At 45.0% G+C, this 16,204-nt stretch overlaps 2 protein-coding genes across 2 annotated transcripts; one reads left to right on the top strand and one right to left on the bottom strand.

Moving 5' to 3' along the window:
* Nucleotides 1-606: 606 nt before the first annotated feature.
* On the top strand, nucleotides 607-6,490 carry gdi1 (GDP dissociation inhibitor 1). Its single transcript, XM_076166773.1, has 11 exons — nucleotides 607-912; nucleotides 1,750-1,857; nucleotides 2,077-2,176; nucleotides 2,395-2,529; nucleotides 2,613-2,811; nucleotides 2,976-3,107; nucleotides 3,225-3,324; nucleotides 3,412-3,583; nucleotides 3,684-3,828; nucleotides 3,949-4,003; nucleotides 4,106-6,490. The coding sequence occupies exons 1-11, from the start codon at nucleotides 868-870 to the stop codon at nucleotides 4,256-4,258; spliced, it is 1,344 nt and encodes a 447-aa protein (XP_076022888.1). The 5' UTR covers nucleotides 607-867; the 3' UTR covers nucleotides 4,259-6,490.
* A 134-nt stretch (nucleotides 6,491-6,624) lies between these two features.
* On the bottom strand, nucleotides 6,625-15,863 carry itih6 (inter-alpha-trypsin inhibitor heavy chain family member 6). The gene is made up of 16 exons (XM_076166771.1): nucleotides 15,518-15,863; nucleotides 14,711-14,746; nucleotides 13,956-14,110; nucleotides 12,426-12,536; nucleotides 11,973-12,220; nucleotides 11,689-11,858; nucleotides 11,458-11,574; nucleotides 11,132-11,303; nucleotides 9,288-10,988; nucleotides 8,900-8,932; nucleotides 8,626-8,673; nucleotides 8,498-8,527; nucleotides 8,355-8,399; nucleotides 8,149-8,262; nucleotides 7,677-8,045; nucleotides 6,625-7,595 (listed from the first exon to the last, which is right to left on the bottom strand). The coding sequence occupies exons 1-16, from the start codon at nucleotides 15,629-15,631 to the stop codon at nucleotides 7,333-7,335; spliced, it is 3,726 nt and encodes a 1,241-aa protein (XP_076022886.1). The 5' UTR covers nucleotides 15,632-15,863; the 3' UTR covers nucleotides 6,625-7,332.
* Between the last annotated feature and the right edge of the window lie 341 nt (nucleotides 15,864-16,204).

The following is a 16,204-nucleotide window of genomic DNA, read 5'->3' as shown; positions in this document are numbered from 1 at the left end:
CCGAAGCTGTCTCAGTAAAGCACAGCAGCGGTTTGTTTACAATGAAATGAACCCCAAAAAGGTGAACACTGACCTCTGCCACCTGTCAATTAAAAACATCAACACCTGGCAACTGTCCATGGTGCTGATAACGCTAAAGTCTGACCGTCTATTTAGCATTCACGTCATTATGGCACTTCAGTCAAATATGTCTGAGTAAATACAATTCAACAAGAGCAACAAAAACATACAAGTAGAATGCTTAAATGGGTTAATACGGAAAAACGACTGCGCTCAGTGAAAGGAACTCCATTCTACAGCTGAGGTGGCGGAGGGATACAAATAGCACGCAACGCCGCCGCTGCTGCACCTTCCTCAGCAGTAAAGGAAGAATATGAAGGAAATAATGGACCACGCGTCCTGAGTCAAAGTATATAAAACGTTAAACACCCTAAACATGGAGTCAAGACCATAAATCCACCCGGACATGGGCGCGCTTGCTCTATAAAGCGAGATCAATGCGCGGTGTCCTATTACAAACAGCGCGTCAGCTTCTGTCCATTGTGTGGTTGTGGGAACTACATAGGGAAGAGAAGCAGGGGACGCGCACTACTTACCGACGCGCAGGGATTCTGATCTAAGGGTGGTTCCGCGTACAGGGCCATCTTTGGTCGTCCTCGCCGGTGACAGTGTTGGACAGTAATATTCCATTCGTCATTTTCTGTCCGATGATCAGTAAATCAAATTCTTTCTAACTTTCAAGGAGACATTTAAAGCGCTCGGGCGAAGAAAGGGAGTCAGTTCGGGCTTTGTGGACTCAGTGGCTCAGTTTCCTTCAATACCCTTCATTTCAAGGCAAAAAGAGGGCGAGACAAGCGCTGATACAACATGGATGAGGAATATGATGTGATCGTTTTGGGCACCGGACTCACAGTAAGTACTTTATTGAAACTACATAATTACAATACATATATCTGTGGAAACTTCCCAAATTGTTGCATGGAGGAGACCGGGGCCCGCTAGCTTCCCCACCCTGTCGGAGAAGAGAAGGGAAGGGAAAGGCTGCTGCATCTCTTACGCGCTGGTACCATCAGCGGGAGAAAAAAGGAATAAGAAATGTCTCTTCCAGGAAATGTCGAGTTAATACAGCCACGTCCACAACCCTGTTAGTAAATCATATTCTAATAAACACAATGGGCCCAGGGATTTATTTCTTTTCAGCAGCAGCGGCCAGCACAGTGTTGGTATTGTGTTACACCCAGCAGCATCTTTTAGGCGTAACCCCAGTGTGTGATGGTCCTCTTTGCATAGACAGGCCTTCATCCGCAGGCCTGAGCGTGGCTTCACCCAGTCACACCGAGCCCACCGGTCCCCGCTTCACACACCCTCTGCGGCACAAATCAAACACACTCATCCCTCCTCAGCAAACACTTTTATAATATTCTGATTCAAACGTGAAACATTTGACATCTTGACCGTTTTAGAGACAGAATCAAATGCTGCTTTTTGAGTTGAAAACTGAAAATATTTTACATTTTATTATTATTTTATTATTGTTTTATATTGTTATTACTGTCTTATACGTGTGAACGGTTCTTGTCGCGCATGCGCACACACTGTAACGTGTCTCCCTGCATCATGATCTGAAAACGTCCTGTCCTTTTATTGTGACATGTCTAAGTTCATCCTTAAGCAACGCCCTTCTGTAGTCAGCTCTTTGTGCACATATGTCCATTATTGTTGATCTGTATTTAACATTATTTTCTTTAGGAATGCATTCTGTCCGGGATCATGTCTGTCAATGGAAAAAAGGTCCTGCACATGGACAGAAATCCCTACTATGGAGGCGAGAGCTCTTCTATCACCCCCCTGGAGGAGGTAAAAGGCTTTGCTCATGATATCCTGGGATCCATAAAAGCAATCAATATATTTTACATCCCTCACTACATCACATTTTACCTCCAGTTCCTCTGTGCCTCAGCTGCTGTCTCCTATTTGCTCACTGCCTCCTGTGATGCTGATCCTGTGAGCAGCTTGGATTCCTTCTTCACAGGATGTTGTTGATGTTTCTGTTTCCTGTTCTCTCCTCATCTGCAGCTGTACAAGCGCTTCAATCTCCCAGAAAGCCCACCTGAGTCAATGGGCAGGGGAAGAGACTGGAATGTTGACCTCATCCCCAAGTTTCTCATGGCCAACGGTCAGTCCCAAATGATCAAGTTTGTACACAATATACAGTTTTAAACATATAAATATAACATTTTCTGTTATCTTTCTGTTATGTCTGACTAATCTGATTACTTCCATTCAAGTGTCTCTATCTATAAGTCTCTATTTCTTTACTTTTGATGCAAAATAGTGATTGTGTGACGGATATTAAATTTGAATGTGTGTGTATGTCTGACATTATGATTGCAGGTCAGCTTGTGAAGATGCTGTTATACACAGAAGTTACACGATACCTGGACTTCAAAGTGGTGGAAGGAAGCTTTGTCTACAAGGGAGGAAAGATCTACAAGGTGCCATCAACGGAGACTGAGGCACTAGCTTCAAGTAAGTGGCCTGGAGTCACTGTATGTCATTACAATAAGTGACATCATTAGAATCATATTGATATATTCTGTCTGAATTTCCAGATCTGATGGGAATGTTTGAGAAGCGGAGGTTTCGGAAATTCTTAGTCTTTGTGGCCAACTTTGATGAGAATGACCCCAAGACATTTGAAGGCGTGGATCCCAAATCCACAACCATGAGGGACGTTTACAAGAAGTTTGACCTCGGCCAGGATGTCATTGACTTCACTGGCCACGCCCTGGCCCTCTACAGGACAGATGAGTAAGAACAGCAAGTCTTTGACAGTTTGCTTTCAAAGAACAACAATATATTAATGAAGGCAGGAATAAGTTAAGGTTAAATTAATTTAGTTGATACTCAGTGCTCACTTTGCAGACCTTCAAGTCCAGAATAACTGCTCTATCTTCCTTTCCTCTGTCCGGCAGCTATCTTGATGTTCCCTGTTTGGAGACGATCAATCGTATCAAACTGTACAGTGAATCCCTGGCACGGTATGGAAAGAGCCCCTACCTCTACCCCCTGTACGGTCTGGGAGAACTGCCGCAGGGATTTGCCAGGTATCTTAAGTACAGTTCTTATATATTGTAGCTTTTCTCTACTAGTATAATCGGGATCTATATATTAAATGACCACTTCAGATTCTCACTGACTGCTTCTTCTTCTTCTCTTTGTAGGCTGAGTGCAATCTACGGTGGCACATACATGCTGAACAAACCGGTGGATGAGATCGTGATGGAAGATGGCCATGTGGTTGGAGTGAAGTCTGAGGGAGAGGTAAGGGATTCTGTCATACACGTGCAGTTTAAAGAATGGAATGAGTAGATCGGCAGCTTTTTCATTGCTCTTGCATTCCTGCTGCAGGTGGCTCGTTGCAAGCAGCTCATCTGTGACCCCAGCTACATCCCGGACCGCGTGCGTAAGGCCGGTCAAGTGATCCGTGTGATTTGCGTCCTCAGCCACCCCATTAAGAACACTTCTGACGCCAACTCCTGCCAGATCATCATTCCTCAGAATCAGGTTAACCGCAATTCAGGTGAGGGATAAATGTGCTCAGTAATCGAAGCCAAGTCAAATTGGCACCATCAAGTCCTTCCTTCCTTCCTTCTCTGAACGTCTTTGGTGGATTTTTCCAGACATCTATGTGTGCATGATCTCCTATGCTCACAACGTGGCAGCCCAGGGGAAGTACATTGCCATCGTCAGCACCACAGTGGAAACAAGCAACCCCGAGGCTGAGATCGAGCCGGCCCTGGAGCTGCTGGAGCCAATCGACCAAAAGTTAGTCCCACGCCTTTCTGTGTCTGCCGGCATTCACTTTCATCTCACGCATTCATGGTTTAATGAAAGATTACTGAACAAAGTACGCAGCACTTAGTGATTCTGGTATTTCTTTGACAGGTTTGTGGCTATTAGTGACCTTTATGAGCCCACGGATGATGGGACTGAGAGCCAGGTGAGAGATTTGGTTCTCATCTGCATTTGTAAATAACAATAACTCTAAAAGAAGCAACAATGTGAGTACACTTACATTGATTTGTCTTTCTAAATTCCCCAGATCTTCGCTTCGACGTCCTACGATGCCACCACCCACTTTGAGACCACGTGCAACGACATCAAAGACATCTACAAACGTACGACCGGGAGCGACTTTGACTTTGAGAACATGAAGCGCAAACAGAATGATGTGTTTGGGGAGGATGAGCAGTGAGCGTTAGAGGGGCTTAAAGAGAGAGGGCAGGGCTGGGAGAGGAGGAGGAGGAGGAGGAAGAGGAGGGGCGATGAAGGTGAAAGAAGGGGCAGAGGTAGAGGGCTAGGGCTGCCTGAACCAGGCTTTAGAATACAAGCGGGTGGGGAAGATACATGAGTGCGAGCGTGGTTGAGGGTGTGACTCTGCCTGCCCTAAGCCTCCTTTTGCTTATTTCTCTCTCTCTCTCTCTGTCTCTCTCTCTCTCTCTCTCTCTCTCTCTCTCTCGCTCTCTCTCTCTCGACACGCATTCAAACACACAAATGCTCCTCACAAACACACCTACACACTATTCAAATACTCTCACTCCCTATCTCTGTCACTGAAAAGCAGGGTTGATACGGTCTTTCATTCCATTGTAGAATCTACAGTATAATCTTAACTATTATCATTAGAGGTGAATTTATTACTTGTTGTTGACCATTTTAAAAGCATTCCCATTCTTTCTGTAATGTCCCAGCTCTGACCTGAGAGCTGCTTATGTGACGGCTTAGTGTAGGACCATGACGTGGAGGGGAGGAAAGTCGCCTCCAGTCGACATGCATGCATCTTTTACACACAGTAGTATTGTACATAGACACACTAATGACACTGTGTTATGAAGGCTGGACCATTCCACTCATCTTTCTCCTATCAGCCCTGCTTTCACTTTTCTCTTACTTGGTCTTTTACCTGTTGTCACTTCAATAGACTCCTCCGCTCCTTTTTGGCAAAATCTGTCGGTCAGGCAAAACGTGATGAAGAGTTGCATATCAATGGGCTGTGTTGTCAACTGATAGTGCTCACTTTGCAATGCTGTTGTGTTCCCTGTGCTAGTGGGCAAAAGCTAACACGTGGCTATTAACTGTCCAAAACCGTTCCCAAAAACCGTTCCCATGTTTATCCCATGTTTATCTCTGTTGTGCAATGTCGATTTTTTGGAATCTGAGTAGTTTACTTTACTAACAGTTTAAATTATTGAAAGAGTTTTATTTCTATATATTTGGTGCACATTTCACTGGCTGAAGTTATGAAGTTTACAGAGCGGGAGGGTAAAACTGTGGCGTGAACATTTAAGATGGGAATGTCAGGAGAGGATTCGTCCAGTGTTTAAGTGACGCTTTATATGAAGTATTCTGGAAAGATTGAAATGAGTGATGAACACAAATGGATCTCAAATTATGCTTAAGATGTGAGGAAGTGTGTAGGGAAATGAGAATGTATGTGGATTTGATATTTGGAAGGTTTCACTTTTGAGTGAAGAAGGTAAAGACTGAAATTTCGGCTCAAGGTGAAAAAGCACCAGATTGTGTCTTGGTTGTTCCTACCCTTGTGTATGTAAACAATAGTCATTCCCATAGGAACTAAAATGCAAAACAAGGTAGAAATTGAAGTGATGGAAAAGCGGAACATACCCATAGCTTGAAACAAGTAGCAGAATAGAAGTAAAGAAGCCAGATACAAGTGCCGCCTCTTATACAATTTAACCAATATGCTTTTATTTGGTTGTCGCCTTAATTTGGGGTCTTATCCGTGTGTCTGGGCCGTCTCAACGTTTGCTCACTTTGTTTGAATCAGCTGTTGGCAGCGGATCAGTCTCTACAATTAAAGACTGTGATTGTTCACCTGAGTGAGGAGAAGCTCATCCTCACTCTGCACAGTTTGAGGCAGACTGATCTGTGGCTTGGCTCATTAAACATGGAAGACAAACATCCAAAACGCTCAGATCGTTTCCTATCAAACATATTATGCACCTGTACAAATCCCTTAACGACTTTAAATCAAGTTATCGTGTGTTTGGGGTGTTGCCGTGTTTTACCGATAGCCTCTTATTTATTTGACTTTCACTGACGTACTTTGAAAAGTTCACGTCAAATGCTGAATGTGCTATGCTATTAGTTTACGCTACGATAAATGATACGAAAAAAAATAATATGGATTTAAAAGTGATGCTCACAGACGCTTTTGTTTATTTGCTGTGTCATGTGTTATGTTTACCTTATTTAGCGATCATTCCAATGTTGCTTCCGGTCTTAATCATGACTGTCAGCGTTCTTAACAAACGGGTTTTGAAGGAAGGATTACAGCCACAGTCAAAGAGTCCAAAGTCTGTATGCAGCTGTCTATTATCAAGTTTCAGCACTGTGCATCCTTCATCATTGTGCGTGATCTTCATCCTGGAGTCATAATATCTGAATAAAACTGGAATAATGTTTACTCTCTGAGCATAGATATATCTGAAGACCCCTCCCCCCCACCCTCCTCCCTCCTCCATCAGCATCAGATACTGGCCTCTCTCTCTCTCTCTCTCTCTCTCTCTCTCTCTCTTTATTTATTTATTGAAAACAAACGCCTAATGTGTGGTAGTACTGTTTTAATTTCCACTCAGTTTGGCCTCTGGAAAAACTACTATTGACAACCTCCCTTGAAATTGACAAAAAGAAATAGTTCAAGCTGAGTCGTAGGAAAACTTACAAGTCCTTGTTTGATCACTAGTATGTGAAAAATGCCTAATGTCTTGTGTAACAAATAAAAATGAATTAAACTATGAATGAAATGATAGAAAAATAAAAAGCACATGGCAAACCTGGAAAGACCCATCATCCTGATTTTGATGTGTTTTTTTTACTGAGCATGTGCAGGAGCGACATGCGGCTGTTTGACCTTTTAGAGTGCTTATCTACACATACACACAATAATACTTTATATACACTGGACACAAATGTTCATAATCACGCATAATCCTGTCTTTGCCGATTAATCATTCTGTAATTAAAACATAAATAATCTGATGGATATCTTAACAGATTTACACGTTTTTGGCGCCAGCTCAAACTTGCCACAGTATCACTTCCCTCGCGTGTTGCACCAAACATCCTGACCACACAGTTACTTGCAGCTCTTATCTCCTCTGCCCCACACTTTCCCTTTTTATAATTCAGACTTCTTTTGTCATTTTAGCCCAGACAAGTCCCGGTCCTCTTGCTGCGATAACTATTGTGACCTGAGCTGTGCAGCGGTGAGGCAACAAGGGCGGAGGTTGACTCAGCTAGAATTATTTAAACATGATCCACCACGTAGCTTTGGTAAGACTGACCCAGTAGTCTCTGGATTTCTGCTTTTGGCACCACCCAGCACTTGCCTAGGTGACGTTTCTGCACAGTGTCTTTCAGAGCTTTGTCCTGCAGGGTGACAGGCAGGCGCTCTGACCCCCACCTCAGCAGCCCCCTGGCCAGGACTCCCTCCTTGTCGGCTCTGCCAACGACTCCATCCGGATGATCTTTAGCCACGGTTACGCTTATGTCAGCATGCTGAAACTGGCCTGTGGGCAAACAGAGCACAATGAGTGGGATGTGTTTGAGTAAGAACCGGAAAGGAAATGTGACTCGATGTTTGTATTTACCCAGCAGGCCTTGTGTTGAAGAGGAAAGCCCCTGTCCGCGTGTGATGTAGAAACCCAGGTGAGCCATCTGTAGGTAGCTCGGGTGTTTATAGTGGTGGAACAGAACCAGGAAACGCAGATCCTTTGACAGCTCGATCCAACAGCACTGATGGTTGTCCACGGTAACCGTCACACCCTGCCTCGTTACTGATACCTGCTGATCGACGGGAAGGGTGTCCCGCCCCTCCCCTTCCACCACTACAGCGTCCAAAGAGACGGTGATCACCATACGGCCAGAGGAGACAGTAAGTCGGTCAAAGTAGGTCCTGGAGCGTTCTTCTACGCCATGTTTGGAAGGAGCGCCCATCAGGTGACCATCCACAATGATGCCTGTGAAGGAGGTGAACAGAAGTGAACAATGAGTAATGCATCCAAAAGGTGAGTGTTAATTCTACCAACGTGCGACAAATGGTTATATTATGAATATCTGTACCTCTCTCTGGGTCCTCTAACAGTCTGAGAACATCATCAGCCCGGCCGTCAACTGTGAAACACAAGTTCTGACGCAGCTTTGGCAACTGGACCACAAAATGAGGATCTCCATCAACTGTAGTAACGAACAGGTTAGATAGCAAAAACATCAGTGCACACAATCTTCCAACGCCCATGGATGCCACGCAAACACACAAACTCTCTTACCAGATGAGGAGAAGACCCTGATAGTGCTCAGCCGGGACGGAGGGTCTAAAAGCACAGGACACAGAAACCAATGACATATTTTATACAAATATATCTGTGAGCGATACAGTTTGTAGCCGTGAGTCCCATCAGTCAGCACTTACCAAAGGATTCAGTCTCTGCAGTATCATCCCCTGAAAGGAGAGAGTGAGACAAATTCAGCTTTTGAGTTTGAAAGCAGCAACGACAACAAATGAATGAACTTGACCTGCATTAAACATTTTATACTGACAGGCATCATAGTTGAGATCGTAGTCATAGTCATAGGTTGCATCAATGTCTAGAAAATGAAAACAAATAGCCATGAGACTTCAGTACACACTCTGCTGCTTATTAAGGCAGAAAGATCAGGACATTTAGCCCTATTCTTAGAGGGATCCATGTGATATAAAGCATCGATATACAGTATACACCACCTTTAGTTGGCAGATTACATCATTAATTTGAAATTCCATGTATGTCAGGTTAAACTCAAAACAAAAACAAAGTGATGAGTAAAGTTTCACCTTTTCTCTGAATCTGAATGGAGGTGGAAACATCTGGTGGAGAGACAAAAAGACAAATACATCAGATGTGCCACATAACACACAGACATAACTCAGTGGTGCTTGTTAACATTCAGTTTGTAATCTCCCAGAGCTCAGTCAGGGTATGATTATGGAGGCAGTAGTCGAGTGGGTAGAGCTTCCGCTTAAGAACCGGAGGGTTGCCGGTTCGAGTCCCTGCCGAGGTGCCCCTGAGCAAGGCACCGAACCCTCAAGTGCTCCCCCCTCTGCGAAGGGTGGTAATATAATGTAATGTAAGTCGCTTTGGATAAAAGCGTCTGCCAAATGATCGTAATGTAATGTAATGTAATTATAAAATGACACGGCCAAATGAGTGTGTGTGACCTACCTAGAAGCTCCGCTGCCTCCCACAGCTTTGGCCCATCTGTTACTCCGGGCATGGGAAGGAAGTTGGCCGACACCAGGGTGGCAATCCTCAGGTCCCCGTCCTCGCTGGAGTTTGTGTCATTTTCTTCCAGAGTCTGAGGCAGAGGGCGAGGAGAGCTGAGTGACGACAACAGGCCCGGCAGAGTGGTGGTGACTTCAGGCTGATGGGCATCTGTGGCAGACGTCGTGTTGTTCTCCTCCTCTGAGGAGGGAAGGGAGGGAGAAGGGATGGGAGGGAGAACGGTCCTCGCTGTGCTGGGCTGTGGGGTCACGGTTCGCCAAGCCAGGGTCCCAGGCTCAGTTCTGACTGCCGTGATGGGAGATGCGGTGCTGGTGGTGGTGGATGTGGCTGACGCTGCGGGTGTTACTGTTGTTGAGGGAGGGATTGCTTTTACGGTGCTGGGCTGTGGAGTGGAGAGTTTTCCGGGTGCAGGAGGTGCAGCGGTTTTTAGAGTATTAAGCAGAGACGTAGAAATCCTCCCAGTCGGAGGAGCAGAGGCTATTTTAGAATCATTTTGGGAAGGAGTGGGCCTTTTACCAACAAATGGTGCTGGGGCAGTTTTGATTGAGCTCGGAGTTGGAGTGGTAGTGGTTTTCTTGGTGATGGGTGAAACCATGGTTTTTGCAGTAGAAGGTGGTGATGGGTTCTTTTTGGGTCTTGGTGTATTTGTGGAACGTCCAGGAAGTGGCTGTGGGGTTGCAGGCTTAGGAGATCCAGGTCCTGCTTTTGTTTTGTTAGGCCTGGGGCTGGACGGTGACTTGGGCTTCTTAATGGAGGATATTTTGGCGGCAGTAGATGGCACTCTGGTTGTAGTGGATGTGGTTGTGTGTTTTGCAGTGGTCGTAGTTGGCGTAGTGGGCGTAGTGGTTGCAGTTGGAGCTGCTTCATCTGCGTCTGGCTTTACCACCACTAAAGAAGTGACAGGAGTGACAAAGTTATATTTGAGGGAAAGGTTGGTGGCCTTGTCTGCCAGTAACCTCTGAGTCGCAGGGTCAGTGGTGTTCAGTTTGGCCAGCAGCAGCTCTTTGATGGTGAAATACGCCCAGAGCCGATGCACAAAGCTGGAAATTCCTTCGATCTCTGCCAAGCAGTCCAGCGAATCTTCTGTCTCATTTACTGTTGCGTGAGTAATCAACACATCATTCTCCACCTTCATGCGCTGCTTTGAATCAGTGGCAGTCATTGACACTTTTAAATCCTTGACCCCTGGTTTGACTCTCCCAGTCACCACCAGCTCAGAACCTTGGAAGTAGTTGGGGAAAAGAGAGCGGGTGACATCAAACGCCTGGTCATCCAGGTAGGCCAGCTGGACGTCTGACAGCAAAGGGCTTGCTACTTCATCATAGAACCCTTTCAGCTGCAATGCTGCATCTGCGTCTTCGTATACCATCCTGGCCACACCGCGGTTATCCAGGGCCAGACGCTTCATGAGAAGGTAGTCTGCATCGTCTCCAAAGGCCAGCCCAAACAGAGAAGCTGAGCCCAAAGCCTTCTTGGCATTACTGAGGATGGTGTCACCAGCTGTTACTCCAATGGTTGCTTCCCCATCAGTCAGAAAAATGACCAGCGGGACACGATGGGCGGAGAGCTGGCTGAAAGTGCCGGGGGAAGCAGGGTTAACAAGCTGGGCAGCTGAAAGCAGAGCTGCATTAATGTTGGTCCCTGAGACACAGAGGTAAACAAGGGAGGGAGTAAAGTTGGAGCATAGAGAAGAAAGAATTCATCAGTAAAACAAAAAACAACTGACACTGATCAACTCTGACAATACAGTATCACAGATCAGACACAGCCACATCCAAACTCACATCCTTCAGCAATTATGTTCTTCACAAAGTCTTTGGCGTCTCGTACATTCTGCCGTGTTGCCCGCACTGTCCGTCCTCTCTTCCAGGTCAGAACCTTGTCTGAGAAGGTAATGATGTTGAAGTGGTCTCCTTCCCTAAGGTCTCCAAGAATGGTGCCCATGGCCTGCTTGGTCTGTTAAACACAAAGTACTTCACTTTTCAATTGCCATGTTACCTTGAGAAAATACAGAAAATACCGTAGCCATGTTGGTACCTCTTACAACTCCTGCCTCTATCTACAGAAAGGCAGCCCCCAGGCTTTCACAAAGGATGCACGGCCATTTTACCTGTTTTATCTTGGTGCCTATCATTGAGCCACTGACGTCGATGACGAAAATCACATCCTTGGGAACCACAGGAAGTCCTCTGGGTGCAAAGTAATGCACAAAGTAGCCATCAAACACCTGAGAGATGGAGAAAAGACCAAAAATGTGAAGGGCTAAATTTTTGCCACTACCTCCTATCATGTTGCAAACATGTGCAACCACACCACAAACTCTTTAAAATATGCTGCTGACCTGAACATCACCCATTATGTCTCTCAGGTCCACATCATACTGAATAATGAAATCTGCATTAAGACCGTTGGAGGAAACGCTGTTCTGCTGCTGTAGACTGGGACTGTAATGTATTTGAGCACAGCAAGCACTCTTCTCAACACGAGTGGAGGCGGGGGCGTCTTTATCACCTGCAGGGAAGCATTTGAAGGAGGAAATATATTATTTAATATTATACATCAATTAAAAATGGCCTAGGAACCAAGGAACCAAGATGCAACGGAAGAACAAGTCTTTTTTTTTACCATTGGCAGAGTTGGAGATCAGCTTGCTTGTCTTGAGTGGAAGGACTTTCAAGAAACTGATGCCAGTCCTTTCTGCTATTCTGATATCTAACGTGAGGTTCTGGACAGGCTGTCCCGGCCTCAGACCCAAACTGAGCTCATAGCGGCCGAGTCGACGAGGTAGCAGCTCCTCATAGGAAAGGGAGAAGGACACTCGAGCTCCAGACGGCACACTCACAGCCACTCGGAACTTCTCCACCTCCCTCTCTCTGAAACACCACAGATGAAAAGGGAAGAAAAACCCCACAGTCCTGGATTGGATGGCAGTCTCATCTTTCACATACTGTATTAGTGTTAGAAAAGCGTGCAGCGTAAAATTGCAATTAACATAAATAAATATTATTTCAGAAATGACATTCCAAATTTTGATTTTGTTGAAGCCAAAAGTTTCCTCTCATATTGCCTTGGACTCACTTGGTAGCAACGAGTCCGGCTGTTTTTCCTTGCTTTTTAGCAGCGTCGTAAATTTTCCTGGCAGCAGCTCTTTCCTTCACCTGGGCAACATACACCTTGCCATTGGAGGTGCTGATGGGATAGAGGAAAGCCGAAGAAGAAATGACTCTCTGTGTGACTCACAGTAGCCAGATTATATTACAGTCGGAAACATGCCTGCCCTGCAATGAGTTGTAAAAGCGTGATTTACTCTATTTTGCCCTGTGCATTTCCAGGGCCGTCACAAAGCTGTGTTATATGGTATAACTAAGCACTTCAGGCATCACGCGTGTTTACATGATGGAGTTCATAACATGAAGGGGAAAAGGGGTCATATGGAGGTTGGGGGGAGCAAAGTAATTTCCCTGGAAAAACACCATTAATGAAGCAAAATCTTACAAACCTGTGAAACTCTGAGGGCAATGCGACTCCATGCTACACCCAGCAATATCCGACCAACGCTCAAAGCATAAAAGGCGTTCCTAGACTGATGTCACATGACAAGGTGCTAAATTAAGGTCAAGTCCTTTGAACCAATATGTCCAAATAGAAAAAACATCAAGGCCCAACTAAAATAAACGTGCAGGCTTGAAGCGGTTCTTGTTTGAGACATAGAGCAGAATGGCATGAGAGAGCAGAGTGGAAAATGGAGGCGCTTGTATTTATATGTGTGGCTGGCTGAGAGGGTAAAGGAACGGCTGTACATCAGTGACCTATGCGCAGAACACAGAGTCCTTAGTTTCCGACACAGAAAAGCCAAAGAACTAACAAAATCTGTCTGCCACAGCCTTTTTCCTCTGCTAGGTGATTAGCAGACGGTCGTAGGTTCTGAGTGTGCGTGTGAAAATATGGCTGTGTGCAGGTGTGTGTTTCTGAAAGAGAAAGAGCGACAGAGAAATGTGAAGGTTTGCATGGACGGGAGGTAGTAAAAAGCTGCAGAAGTTTGAGTCTCACACATCCGTGCGACGTTTTAAACGTACATACAGGGATATGAAGAGTGGAGGCGTATGCGTGTGAGCAGGCAGCATATCTAACCTGGCAGGGCGCCTTGGTAAACTGTGCAGGGGAGAAAAGGGGGGACTGGGCAAACTCCTGTCATTTTCTCTATTAACTCTCTCCCGTACCTTTACAAAGCCTGGTATTCATCTGCCCTGAGGTCCCCGTCCCCCCACCCCCTTCTGACCCGCTTCCGCTCCAAAATCCAGCTCTGCGTTTGCTTGCTGTTTGGCCTGCAATGTTGACTTATTTGTTTTGTTTATATTTAGCGTTTTGTAAAGGAAAGTGGTTACCGACCCTCTTCGTAATCAAGCAATCAGAATATCACCATTAACTCTAAGACTCTTTAACTAAACATGCATCCACAATATTTGGCACAATTCCTGATTCTAAAAGGTTACGGGACATGTAAAGCCAATTTAAACAGACTAACAAACAAACGTGGAGAGCAGGAATGTAGATCATAATAGGTGGAGATGAACAGTGGAGGACTTGGTGGAGGACTTGGTGACTCACATGGTGAAGTTGGAGATAAAAGCAGAAGAGGGCAGGTCTACTTCAAACGCGGCCTCCTTGGTGATGGGGAGCTGGTTCCATACTGAACTGTGGACCGTGGTAACAGCATAGCGGGACACCACAGAACACTTCACATGGTAGTCTGTCACCTTCAGCTAAAAACAAAACAAATGCAGGTACAAAAGAAAATAATTATCTAAATGGACACCTGACAACAGCAGAGAGCCATAAATGTTGAAACACTGTGCTACCCTGAGGCATTACAACAAACAAATCATTAACCTCCTGCTCCGATTTCGCCTTGACAAGTCTACAAAACAACACAAAGCTGTTCTTTGCATGGTGTCGCTGCCCTCCTCTTGTTTATTTGAGTCATGCCGGCGCCTGCTGAGCCCAATCTGCTCAGTACAAACCATATTAGTGCAGGTTGAGGCAACGGGCACAAGAACCACATCAGCCCCTTCACCTCATTGATGTTTGAGGAAGTTTGATTATGATTTCTTGGATTTGCAGAACAGGAGCAAACCAAAGTGTTAGATATGTAGGAAATTATCTAGGATTACTACTATTTGTGTTTAGAAAATGTAAGATGATATTAAGTTGATCATTTTCCTTATATACAGTAATTCTATTGTTAAATGCAAAGATATTCACAGATATCTCAGCATTTTTGTGGCTACTTGACAAACGAATCTGCATGCAAAAGCAGACGGATGCATATGCAACACATAATAGCATGGACAGTGAAAACTTACCACTGGTTTTGCTGGTTTGCTTTGACGCTTTGCTCTCTGAAAAGGCAAACAAAGCAGCATGTCAATGAAGTGTCAGCATAGCTTTGTTAAATATTTGACTGCTTTTATGAAAGAGGCCAATGGTGCAGTGATAAAAAGAAAGAAAGAAAAAAATCCCATAAAGATGATGGTGCATGACGCCTTTGCTCAGGGCTGCATTTTATTTGAAAGAGCTCTGTTTTGAAGTTATCGCCACAATCTGTTTATGAGGGTTGGGTCCAGATTTCTGTGTCAAAATAGTCTGAATCAAAGCCATTCATGAATGAAGGGGAAGTGGAACTGGAAATAAATGCTTCCACTGTACACAGGGGCAGTGAGGGTGCACCGTTTGGTTTCAAATGTTAATTTTGCACACAAGTCATTGCTGTGTCAATACATTACCACATCTCCGGGCTGGGAATTTAACATAAACAAATAACTTCAAGGGTAGAAACCCTATAACTGCTCTATAGGGTACGGCCAACATAAAAACAACACATCATTTATGTAACAAATAAAACGATCAAATACTTCTGTATGTGTGAAGTCACTGATTTATTGCTGCAGAATCTGATATATAGGCCCAATGTGCATTCTCAAATCATTTTCAACTTTTCTACAGATTTGTTTTAACCAAATATAAATATGTTGACGGTTCTATCATTATTCTAATACGCATTTCTGCATCTATGAGCTGATACATAGACTACATTAGTCTCAGAGGGGTGTGTTCAAGTACAAACTGCGGCATTTATAACTTTTCACACTAAAATCCAGACAAATGCTCACCTGTGAGAAACGAGTAGCTCCACGCTGCGCGTCATAATCCATTGATAATCCGTGTTGCACATAGAAAGTGAAAATTAATAAAACGCAGTGAATGTTTAAGGTCATTCTGTCCATAATTAAAGCAGGTCAAAGGCTCCAAAACTGGGGTGAACTGTCACGTTGTGAGTGGGAGCGCAGCAGCAACTCGTGTGCAGGAGGCGCCGTGAACCTCACATTTTACACACACTCTCCCCCCTCCCTCTGCTCAATTGAAACACGTCCACTGCGGCAATAATGAAGTGTAATTTTCTGATAAGAGCTCACAACCTCTGGCGGGTGATAATGTGAGTGTGAAGTTGGAGTCGGAGGAAGCGTGAGTGAGTGAGTGAGTCCTGCTGGGCGGAGGTATGTGGCTCCCCTGCTTGTGTTGATGCGGACTGGAAATTTGGCGGACTGCTGCCACCAGCCAATGACGACTTATTAACCCCTGAGTGGACTATTTTTTGGGGGGAATGGACCCCATACGCCCACTCCTCTTCTCTGTAGGAATTCTGAGTTTTCCAAATTACTTCCAAATGCCAGTTTCCTCCCTCCCACGAGTGTCCCTGTACAAAGCTCTTTTGTTGGGGGTAAAGAACAGTACATTGGTCAGCTGGGGAATTAATTTGTTAAATTAAGCTTGAAACCCCTCAGCTGGCTGCCAACGGC

Source organism: Genypterus blacodes, unplaced genomic scaffold (genome assembly GCF_046128005.1).
Source record: "Genypterus blacodes isolate CSIRO-AG114 ecotype Tasmania unplaced genomic scaffold, CSIRO-AGI_Gbla_v1 ptg000156l_1, whole genome shotgun sequence".
NCBI lineage: Eukaryota > Metazoa > Chordata > Actinopteri > Ophidiiformes > Ophidiidae > Genypterus > Genypterus blacodes.
The sequence above is the reverse complement of the archived record's forward strand: the minus strand, read 5'-3'. Positions and strand labels throughout refer to the sequence as shown.